The 12,221-nt window shown below is 45.6% G+C and overlaps 1 protein-coding gene across 1 annotated transcript in view; it reads left to right on the forward strand.

Moving 5' to 3' along the window:
• LOC104497336 (rap1 GTPase-GDP dissociation stimulator 1-like) overlaps positions 1 to 8,318 on the forward strand; it is a 20,005-nt gene extending 11,687 nt beyond the window's left edge. Inside the window, 5 exon segments of the mRNA XM_010140611.1 lie at positions 226 to 336; positions 4,621 to 4,760; positions 5,579 to 5,705; positions 6,878 to 7,006; positions 8,185 to 8,318. Coding sequence (XP_010138913.1) covers positions 226 to 336; positions 4,621 to 4,760; positions 5,579 to 5,705; positions 6,878 to 7,006; positions 8,185 to 8,318 — 641 coding nt within the window.
• Positions 8,319 to 12,221: the final 3,903 nt, after the last annotated feature.

A 12,221-nucleotide genomic window follows, 5' to 3' on the forward strand; every position in this document is an offset into this window, starting at 1 on the left:
AAAAAAAAAAAAAACCCCGTAACAGCAGTTCCTAGGAAGTTTTTAGCATGAGAGAGAAGCCTAAACAGTTGGGTGGGTCCTGACTGAGAGCTCTGAGAAGCTGGACCTTTTGCTAAGCTTATGACAGAGCATAAAAATTCAGAACAACAACTATGTCACGCCCCCACTGTCCGATGCTCGTGTAGTTACTGAGCTTCACAGCAAGGTCTTTTTTCCATTTTCCAGTTGTTAACAAGGAAGGTGTGGCAGGACGGATCCAGGCACTCCTGAGGTCAGAGGCGCCTCCTGCGCAGTTCAAACTTCTCGAAACGCTACGGATGTTAGCAGATGGTCAAGGTAGGGAGCTGCTTGTGTTTACCGACGTCAGCTATACACCCCCCCTCCCACCCTCCCCCTGCAAGACAAGGGATGCGCAAGGGTAAGTGTCCCGCTAACCTAATTCCAGTCTGGAGAGGTTCCAGCAGAGGTGATTGCTGGAGGCTGCTTCTGAGATAGAGAAGAAACAAACTCAACAGAAGAAGCCACAGCAGTCAGGCCTAAAAGGAAGATAGTTTCCACCAGCACTATACCAGTAAGGCATGAGCACGATGCAAAAAGAGAGTCAGGCTAAGGATTTACAGTGCCAAAGCAACAGGAGAGCCGGGGAACGCCAGAGGATCAAAGGGAGCCGGGGTGGGGCAGGAGAAATGCGTTTCTAGCAGTCACATAGTCTCTCTACACACGTGTTGCCGGGTGTATCTTGCTGGTAGGGCTCAAAGTTTGAATTTACTTTGCATGCTGAAATAGGGCGTTATCCACTCGCACTTCATTCAGCTTTACGCAGGGGTAGGTGTGCAAAGGCATCGATGCTCGCTGGGTGCACACAGCTGCACGTGAGAAACGCGCAGTGTCACAGCTCCGTTCAGATCTCCTCACACAGCTCAATCACCCTCACACCTACCCAGCCTCTTAGCAGAGGCAAACAATAACAGTGTTGTGAGGGTCGGGTTCTTTGGTGACAAATGCTCTAATTCTTTCCTAGCACCAGAGCAGCTGCTCTAGAAAATTAATTTTTCATTCATTCTAGAAATGAATTAACTTCTAGAAATTAACTTTCATTAATTCGCACTGATTCCAGCCCAGTAAGAAGCTGCTTAAAGTCTTATTTCACTACAGCAAAAATGGACATTGCAGGATATACAGAAACTTTGCCTCCTCTTCCTCTCAGGCTTTGAAAAGTCATTAGAGGGTCATTGCTCCAAAGCTCTACCTGAATTGCAACAGGGGAGATCACTTCCCTGGGAAAAGTGAGACCTCATAACCCACCAATCAAGTTCTCGGACACTAAATTATTTTTTTTCTTTTTACTCAGTGCTATTTACCAGTCCTAGTAAGAGGCCTGAATTGGCACAAAATGGTACAACTCCTGAATCTGGAGAACTTGTCCTATGAGGAGCGGCTGAAGGAGCTGGGACTGTTCAGTCTGGAGAAGAGGAGGCTTAGGGGGGACCTTATTGCTCTTTATAATTATCTTAAGGGAAGTTGTAGGGAGATGGGGGTCAATCTCTTCTCCTATATTGAGAATGACAGGACGAGGGGGAACGGCCTCAAGTTGCGCCAGGGGAGGTTTAGGTTGGATATCAGGAAAAATTTCTTTACAGAGAGAGTTATTAAGCATTGGAACGGGTTGCCTAGGGAGGTGGTGGAGTCCCCATCCCTGGAAGTGTTTAAAAATCGTGTGGATCTGGTGTTGAGGGACATGGTGTAGGGACCCTGGCAGTGTAGGGGCAGCGGTTGGACTCGATGATCTTTGAGGTCTCTTCCGGCCGGATGATTCTGTGATTCTGTAATCTGAAACATTACAGTCACCAAAGTGTGGAGCAGAACCACAGACGCAAAGGGTTGGTCAATGTGTACCCACTCCTGCCCGCAAACACACGCTTCTCCCACCTTCAATTACTCTGTTTACCCATGAGCTAACATCGCCCTTAATTAACTCAGCCCAAAACACTCACAAACAGACACCTAAGAAGCTCCCGCTAAATGAGTTAACAGTGTTATCTGGTATAAATTCGTTCCCCTGACAACCCCTGGGCATGCTGAGCCCTGCAGTCTGGAGGAGGTGGGTCTCCTCTGAACCACAGGGAACAGCAGGCAGGTCTGTCAGCTCCATCACACTGAAGAGAATTAAATGTTAACTCCCGCTTTCCCACTGCTTTGCTCCAGAGAAGCAGAAGAATTTGTGCACTTCAACAGTCAAAGGACTTTCAGCAAAACAGGAAGTTCAATCACACTGACACTTAATTCAAATGGGGTATTTTGGAGTCAAAAGGTCCTCCTGATGCTGTCAAGAAGAACTGGATTTTATCTCAGAGCTCTGTCTACTGGTAGACATCAGGAAGTCACAGTTGAACTGGGTCAAGCAGCCTCCTCTGAAAAAGCATCTTAGCCCGGTTCCCTTCACCACCTTCCTACCACCCCCAGTTTTCCGAACTAGACTGGATGACCACGATCCCTCAGACTAGCGTGGAACACCTCACCCAGAAACAACAGCCTTTCACAGCGGGTAACATGCAGGTGGTTGTGCAACAAGAAGTAACTCTCATCTCAGAACAAACACACTCAGCGAGCCACACTCAAGCCCCCAGATGCCCTGTGGGACTCTGACCTGTGCCTTGCTCCTTCGTGTACTGGACAAAAAAGCATCTGCCTTCCCTCATCTCCCTCACCAAAGCTGGAGGAGGTTCACCTACAGTTTCTGCAGGTAATCAAGTGGTTTACTGATGCTGACCTCCCAAGGCGTGCTCTGTCTCACCCCCTCCAGAGCATGATGATCCCTTCTGTTCCAGGTGACATTGGATCTTCCTCAAGTCTTTGCTTCAGCAAAGGCTCAAGAGACAAACTCCCCAGTGTCTTAAATCCATGCAGACCTTTCTCCAAACTCTTCCCTTTCTGACTTTGCCTCCAAAGGAGCAGGGATTTCCCTGGTCACCTTTTTTCAGGCCTGGAACTATTTTAAAAGACCAGAAAAGCAGAAGAATATTGGGAAAAGCTCACAGACCCTTTATAAGCCTCCTCAGGGAGCGTATGCTTCCCAGGAAGGCCTTTACTACATCCTTTTTTCTTCAGTGCACACAATGCACATCTCATGCTCACCTGCTCTGGTCCTCCAGCATCGAGGGGTGGAGGGCAGGCATGGGGCAGGACTCAAGATGACCAAAACGAAGTTAAAAACAAAACAAAACAAACAAACCTCTCAATTACAAATAACTACCTGAGATTCCTAAATTTGAATTAAATCTTACAACCACAGCACCGTTTTGCAAAGAGAGTAATTCCACACCACAAGCGAGCATCCGTCCTGTGACTGCGCCAGCCTCTCAGCTGCTCCATCTGGTGCCCAGCTGGAAGTTCGTGATCAGCTGGAACACACAGAAACAGTGGTTTGGCAGTTTCCAGAACGGCTCTTTTGTGCTCAAAGCCAAATGGGTGAGCACTCAGTTCCTACAGAAAAGGAAGCTTCAGTGGGGCACGTTACTACTTTATCTTTCTCCTGGTACCCTGCACTTAGAAGAAAATTCCAGCTGAACCATGACGTGGATTCTTAAGTGTCGAACAGAACCAACTACTGAAATCACTGAAGCAGCACTGACCAGGCTGTTCTCAGGGCTGAACACCCCACACACACCCCCCAATTAAGGCATCTGGTTAAAATACGAGTATTTCACTGTCCCTTCTATCTGCATTATTCCTCTGCTTAAGAAATTGCTCGCCACCAGTTAGTCACTTTGGAACCAGAGCACTTTAAAAACACGTTATCAAACTGCAGTCAGTCCCTCGTGTAAGGCTGGTGGAACACTGAAAGCACAAGAGTAAAGGTCCTTTTGCTGCTGAACTTCTAAGAGCTTTGGAAGCTGTCTCCCTTAGCGCAACAGGCCCTAAACCACAGCATGTCATTAGAGTTCCCCTTCTTACGAAAAATTATCATCCAGAGAGGTTTTTCCTAAATGTCACTCACAAGAGTAATTCTTCTAGCAAGTCTTGAGGTAGGGCTTCTGAAACGCAGGGGAGCACAAATCAAAAGGCTCCTGCAAACTCGGGGGCAGTTTTGGTGATGCCTAATACACGGTTCAACACACAATTACAGAGATGCTGCAATTCTGTACAAAGACTTGGCTTCCCACATGCTACCAACAGCAATTATCACCATCACTGAGAGCACTCAAACAGCATGAACAGGCTCTGAAGAGCCCATAATTACATTTGTGCAGGGCTCAAAGGGCAAGTGCAAGAAGCCAAAGGGGAAGGATGCAGATTTCAGTACAACAGAGTATTTGCCCTCTGAGAGATGAAGCTGCTCATTTTAAACTCTGCTTCAGCAACCTCTTAATAAGCACAGGTCTATTGAACAGCTCCTTTGTTCTTTACCTCCAGGAGCTGCCCTAACACAACTAGCATTCCTCAGGGAAAGCCTTCCAAGATCCCTTAACAGCCCAATGCTTTTGTTCCAGCTCTTAAAAGATACTGAGCTCAGGCCATGGTCCTGTATTCACATCCATACTCCTGCATTCACATTTCTGTGAGAAAGACTGAGAAGTCAGATTTTGATTGTCTCCTGATGATGTTTTTTTTTCTCTTCAGCTGATGCAGCTGAAATCTTGGGCCAAGACCCCATGCTGCTCACAAGACTTGTGCAGTGGTGCGATGCTAATGACCACACCAGCATTCGCGGAGAAGCAAACCGGCTGCTCGCATCGATCCTGCGTCACAACAGATCCCAAGTACGAGAGTGATGGGTCTGATGTGTTCCTACTTTATCCTCCTCAGATATTTTTAAAGCTTGTCGATACAGCTAGGAGTCAAGTGTTAAAAAGCACACAGAGCTTTAGTGTTAAAAACACGAAGGTTCACAGTAAAAATCCCTTTAATACCTCCTCAATACCGGTAAGGGGGAGGCGAGCAATTAAACAGCGCTCGCCATAGCCACAGACGCTGCACAGAAATGAGCAGCTTGTCGACTTTTACCCTGCTGGACAACTGGGAAGAAATGCTTTTCTATTTCCACAAATACTGGTTTCAAACTGAAAAGGCAAGGACAACCCAAACATCAGTTCTCCAGAAAGCTCACTTACCTGCCTAGTGCATCTGGTGTGATCTGTATCTGCTGGAAGATTAGAACAGGCTCCTGTTTCTTGTAAATCATGGGTTAGACACAGTCATCCCAACCACGCTTTGCTCTGAGGTAGTGGAAGAGCAGCAGACCCTACCTGCACAGGCTGCAATACAGGAAAACTAGACTTTGGTTATATGAAGGCTTCAAATTAAGAATTGGAATCAGGTAAAGCTAAAACCCTTTGAGTCAAAACATAAGTGTTTTTATCTTACAGATACACATTTACCTAACTGTAAGTATTGGCACTCTGAGTACCTTAGAGCAGCCCTCAGCAATGTCATCTCTGGTCTTAGATAGCAACAGTTCTGTGCAGCAGGCACACAATTCCCACGTTTTCGGAGGCTGAAGAGCGCGAGCTCATTTCTCTCTCCATTCTACTTTATCCAGTCAGATCTCCACCATGATCACATACCTTTACTTTAACAGGAAGTGGTCAAAGCCATCCAGGACGCACAAGGAGTGAAGCACCTGGTTGCCATGACGACGAGTGAGCAGGCTGCCATGCAGAACGAGGCTCTGAGTGCCCTGGCAATAGCATCTGCCATCAATTTAGGTACTCCTCTCCTAAAACCACCTATCTGTGCAAGATATTTAGAAACACTCTCATGCAGTTAGTTCTACAGAACATGAAAGAGAAGGTCTGTTTTTCGGCTAGATTTAGCTCTTCAGTATGAAGTAAAGGTCAGCCGTCCAGAGATCACAAAAGCAATTGGCTGCAGGAACTGCCCAAAGATTTTTTTTTTTTTTTTTTTAATTCCATGGTTTTACTCCATGTCTAATAAAATTATGCAAAATCACAGTACATCAAAAGATGCCATTAGCTTAAATGAAGTACTCTACCATAATATAGAAAAAAATAAACCAACCAGGCAATGTGCTTAGGGCAGAGTCAAGTGACCAGGCTGTGTGGACAGGTACGGCCTGTTGAGTAGCACACTATGAAACTAAAAACCTACACAAAACACAGAGCAGGCAAGTAAAGGTGATGAAGACAAGAGAAAAAGATGAGAAGGTCCAAGTGAAGACAAAAATAAGGACAAATTATGGACTCGAATGGTCAATGAGAAGCATAAACAGAGGAAATAATGTCCAGAAGACACTTCAGTGTAGGAGAGAATAAAGCAACAGCACAGACGAAAGGGCCTTGAGAAGCTGCAGATGAACAAATGAGGAAATTGTGAAGGTTTCACTACTTCTGAGCTGATTTTCAGACGAATTGACTGTAATATTTTACACATTTTTCCTGTATGACTGATCACATTTGCAAATGGGTCTCAATTTACTACTGTGAGGACCACCACCACAGAACTCTACATGTATTAAAGGATAAACTGAAAACAGTCAACATGAGATCTGGAATTGCCGATAGCAACACGTGAGACAGTGAAGAGCCCGCTTCACTGCTTGCTCCACTGTTAAGGTTCCCAAACTCAATTAGACAACTAATTTCTAACACTGATCAATGCAAATTTTAATTGATTATGAGGTTATTTTATATGATCTATAGTACACAGATTCTGTCTTCCAGAAAGAGGCTGGTGAAGAAACACTGTATGGAGAATAATACAGAAATTCTCCAGGACAGAAAACAGATGCCTAAGACACTCCTGTACAGCCAATGGGAAGCAAAGCCAGCCAGGAATTTCGTGTTTAAAACACCAGCACGTTCATTTTCTAGCTTCTTGTCATGCAGCAGCTCAGGAGTGTTGTTTCTTTATTCTTCAGAAACCCTTGAAGAACCTTTTAAGGAATCACAGCTAGTACAAAGCTTACACAAACTTCTACAAGACGATAACACAAGTCCTGAGGTGAAATACAACTCAATGGGTCTTCTGTGCAGCCTTCTTAACTCAGGTAACTCCATTTTAAGTGGTCTGTGAAGAAAGGAGGGATATTTGTGATGAAAACACCAGTGTGTCCTGTTACTGAAATGTGCAAAGGTGCAGTCAGTGAGTTGTAAAGGATGTTTAAAAGGTTCATTCTTTATTGACCACCAAAAATCCCAGTCAAGAAGCTTCTTTCTTTATAAAAATTTGATTAAACCATCAATCGGGGAAAAAAAAAAAGAAAAGCGCTTTATTCCAGTGAGTCAGTGGCATAATTGAGCCCTGAAATAGCAAAATTAGAGCCTGGGAACAGAGGTACCTTTACCCAAATTCACCACGCACCAGTCCCAGGTCTGCCAGTCCCAGGTCCTGCATGTACAACCATGTCATGCTCCAAGGAACAAAGAGGCTGTATCCTCCACAGGCAGGCAGGCACTTGTGCAGCCCGTGCAGTGAGCAAACCAGAAAGCTGAGAGAAAACACCAATTTTAGCAACGCTGCCTTTGCACAGCAACTTTCAGTAAAACACACGAAGGACAGGATTTCAGTTTCTCTCTCTCCACAGTTAGAAATGCTTCGAGCAAGATCAGACTCATCCTGGATGTTCTTAGACTGAGAACAACCACCCTGAAAGCCCAAAGTTCTCCCACCCGTTTCTGACATCTTAACAGATAAATCATATACATAGAAAATAACAATTGTGCTCAGGCAAGGCTCTGCCACAGGGGAACTGCCTTCCAAACCCCAGAGCCACCCTATATTAGCAGTGAAGCTGGATTTTGCAGCATACTCTATTGTTCCCTTGTAGCCACACGGATATTGGAACAGCACTAAGCAGCCTTCAGTGCTGCGACAGAGCACTGACACCCTAGATGTGGTCCGTAAGGCTGTTTTCCAGAGGTATATATTAAGAGTTGAGTCTTACTAATATGAAAGGCTAACAAAAAGCATATGGGGGAAAAAAAAAGCTGAAATTTGTCTTGTATTATATTTTCAAAGTGCTTTTCTTCTCCTTCACGGAGGAGAAAAAAAAAAATCTTAACCAGTTCAATACTTCCAATGGCTGAAAGGGTATCTGTCAAAAGTTATTTCAACTAAGAGCAGCTCACTTTCAGCAGCAGGTACTCCAAGACTGTCTCACAACAACTGCTGGGAGCCACCATGCCATGGCTCATCACTAAATGCAGCATTTCACCTCCCATTCAGGTCCTCTGAGACAAGAAATAGAAGAGGACAACATCAAAGAAACGCTCCAACACCTCTGCAGCCACCGCAATGCAGATGTGGCCCAGGAAGCTGCCAGGACGTTAGGGGTTTTGGAAGGAGACACCCCTCCCTAGCCTCCGTCCTCTCCCCAGCAACCCAGCGCTGCTGCTGAGGCAGACGGGTGAAACGCCTGCTCTGCCAGCCCCACCTTCCACTTGTCATGCTGCCGCATAGCCACCGTACAGCTCCTGCTTCTGAAGCTGTCCACCCAGGACACCCTGTGAGCTCACCGGTTTGCCTACAGAAACAGCAGAGGTTAAGCTGTAGCTTAAGCAAGGCCAAGGGTGAACCCGTGCCAGCACCACCTCTGCATGCTGTGAATCGGCTCGAGCCCAGCTGCTAACGCACCATGTCAAAAACATCACAAGGCTGCCTCTTCAAACCAACTTCCCCTTCGAGCTCCCATTTTCAAGCTCAACTCCGAGCTTTTACCTGCCAGCGTCACAAGCTATATATTCCTCAGCATCCGAGGTCACGGTCCTGTCCCCATCTCAGAGCTGCAGCTGCTGTAACCTGGAACGAGACTCGACAGAAGCAAAGTTTACAAGAAACCGCTGCCAACAGCCGGCCAGTGCATGGACAAGGCACAAACTACAGCTAGTTAGAACGGACAAGTGGGCGTGCGTGAGGGTCTGGAGGTAGACAGCAATTCATTAACTTCTCTCCAGTAAAAGAACCTGGGGTTAACTTTAGACAGTTAAAAACTGTAATAAAACCAGTGTCTGTCTCTGAACACCTCTATAGAAACCTTTCCTGTGTAAAAATGAGAAATAGCTTCTGACAACCTCAACTTCAGCAAAGGATCTGGGGTTGTGCCCAAACCAGGCATTAGGATGAGGGATCAGGATCTGTCACAAGTTGTGTATATACACACACCCCACGTATTCAAGCCGAGTCATTCCTATCAGAGCTGACCCAGCCTGCATGATCTGCAGTACCCAACTGCAAACACTGCATTATTCTAATACAGCCATTACCTAGTGCTTAAGTGTTTCTCTGACCTTACTAAAACCAAAATTGGGTATTAATGCATTAAAAGAACATTAAAGTGGTCAGAGAAGCAGATGCAAACCTAGGTCTGCAAGCCCCATCTTCAAACCTGGCAGTGGCTTTGCTTCTGCCCTCTCAGGAGGAGCTTCAGGAACGTTGCTCAGACGTGGGCACGGACTGTGCCCATCACAGGAACGATGGCTGTGGACAACAGCAGTCAAAGAGCAAACAGCAATTTTAACTCTCTGGGTGTCCACAGATTTGACAATTTCTCTGCACCATTCTGGAGTCCTGGCTTTCCACTGACGGTGAAGAGAAAGGCACCAGTGTTATCTATTATTCAGCAGCCCAGATTGAAAGAAAAAAAAAAAATCCATTTCAGGAAGATGCACACACGAACAACAGCAGACCTTGACCATTTCTGCAGTTATCGGCCAGCTGTGGTCTCATAGCCAGCCTAAACCTCAGAGAGGGAAACACGAGTGACTGAAGCAACAAAGCTTAGAAATCAAACTCCAGGAGTACAAAACATGACATTTTATTTAACCAAATTTAAGGCTTGAGAAAAAAAATATACTGAAAGTCACTCATAAAAGTAATCTCAGAAGAGACAGAACCTCTCCTTCCACTGGCTAAACAAAGTTCAAGCTGCCTGATAACCCACAGATGATGGGGGAAGGAAGAGGAAAGGCTGGAATGGGGGGACAAAACCCAAGGCAACTGCCATGTTAGGCTTAACAGCCTGGAGGTACCAGTCCACACGGCACTGGGTGAGGGTCACCAAAACTAACGACCTCCTTGGGAAAAAACATTCGGGTTTTCAGGAGGCAACTGAATGTCCTTTGGTCACTGCACTTTTTTCAGTGCTTATTTTCATCCTCCTCATCAGAAAAACCATGTCCAAGTGCAGGTACACAAACAGAAACAAAAGGGCAGACGCACTGTCAAACACACTGACAAATAAATACACCGCTTTACTGAAATAAATCGCGCTCATTTCTGAGAAACAAGTGACCACACTGAAAATTTTCCTTCTCTCAGTCCAGTTATTCAAGTCTGATCTCGTAATTGACATCTTCATTAAAAGCCTTGTTTCTCCTGTAGTGTTTGTGGAGTTGTTCCAATGTGACCACTGAAATCTCAACATCATCTATTCACCAAACCTCCTGTTGTGAGGTCACCGAGTTGCTGCTCCTCCAAGGCTCTAGAAGCAGCCTCACACCCCACTGCCGGTGCTAACAAGGCTTTTTTAAACCATAACATGAACTTTTAGCCATGAAGTCACTGCAGGTCTACAGTAAAGGTGCTAAATGTAACCAAGCAGAAAGCAGTAAGCAGGTATTGCTCTTCCAAGATTGAAATGACACTAGCCACGTGTACCATCGATGGAGGGCACTTCAAAATGTCCAGAGGTGAGCCAGCACAGAGCCCCAGGGGTTTAAAAGTGACACCAACTGAGCACAGAGGACTTTATCCACAGTGAAAACAAATCACTCCGTGAATTTAAGGATCCTGCAATAGGCTGAGCTTGCTCTCTTGAATTCAGTCCCAAATATCAGGGCACCAGCACAAAGCTGGTGTTAACGTGGCCAAAGCCAAAAAGAACGAACTGCGGAAAGACAACACCCCAATGAAACTGTGTTTTACAAACAGACAGTACTTCAGCAAGGAACCAAGTATCCATGGGTCTTCAGGCAACTGGGCAAGATCTGCAGAGACTGGAATCCTTATCCACAACACTGGCTCTTGGCAGCTGATTTCAGTGTGTGAACTCCACAGCTATCTGACACCACGGTGAATTTCACCAACTGCTGAAATGACTTCCCCGGTTGAGGAGCTTTGTTCCAAAACTCAGCAAAGGGAAGCGTGCTCCCTAGATGCACTTTTCAGTGCAATGTTCTATGAATAAAAAAGTTACAAGCAGAAAGCATCCTTCTCCGACTCCACGCATACCAGATTACTCCACACAACCTTACCAGAGTCGGCTGGCTGACGAGGTGGTGTGCACTCTCAAGCACCACTTTAAAGCAAAGGTTGCTGGACGCTGCTTTGCTGCTTGAGAAGCAGCAGCAACAGCAGCAGATTTTTGGCTGCCCCTAACGGACTAGATTCAACGAAGAGTTGAATTCTAGAGAAAAATTGAAAGCTCTATTGAAGAAATGCCTCTTGCTCTCCCCTCAGGGATCTACTGCTATTGTTTCCTTGCTGGGATTTCAAAGCTAAAAAGATAAAAAAGACGTGCATCAGAGCACACGTCTCGCGATTTTACTTGCAGGTTTTCAGAAGAGTAACAGCAGACGGTTCTCTGCCACTGTGAGGACATCAGCCACGCTCCGACAAGCTTCCTTTTCCTGTTGTGTCTCAACTACTGGCCAGAAAAAGGTCTCTGAAAGCTGAACGGAAGTGCACGTTGGAAGCGCAGCATTGTTCGTGAAGTGCTTCGCAGGTTCAAAGCTAGAACGTCTGGGCAATCAAAACAAGCCCAAAGACTCTTACTGATGGTCAGCGTTTGCTAGTGAAATGTTGATTAATACATGCATAATAAAAAAGGACATTCAAAGTAAAAAAAGACATTAGAGGGAGAAATAAGCTTGGCTTCTTAAGAAAGCCAGATACTTTGGGGATACAAGTATTAAATCCTTCAGGCAGGCTACATGTAGTAAAATACCATTATAAAAATAGATACTTCTCTAGAATTTACACTATGTTAGGCACTGGAAATAAGCCCATTCTCCCTGAAAAAACTGGTGTCACTGGAAGCAGTCCACAATGTTAGTTCTGTGGCCCACTGTAAAACGGACAGCTGCTTCCAGGAACTTTTCAGGCACAGGCTTCTATCTTAAAGCTAAAAACGTTATGTCCAAGTCTTTTAGACAAGACTGGATCTCTTACTGAACTACAGACCCACCGGCTGAGCTCCCAAGAAGGGAGAACAGGGAGAAGGGAGTTTAGTGTTCTGATTTAAAAAAACAAAATGCTTCAGCAGG

The sequence above is a fragment of the Buceros rhinoceros genome, unplaced genomic scaffold (assembly GCF_000710305.1).
Source record: "Buceros rhinoceros silvestris isolate BGI_N320 unplaced genomic scaffold, ASM71030v1 scaffold11950, whole genome shotgun sequence".
Classification (NCBI taxonomy): Eukaryota; Metazoa; Chordata; class Aves; order Bucerotiformes; family Bucerotidae; genus Buceros; species Buceros rhinoceros.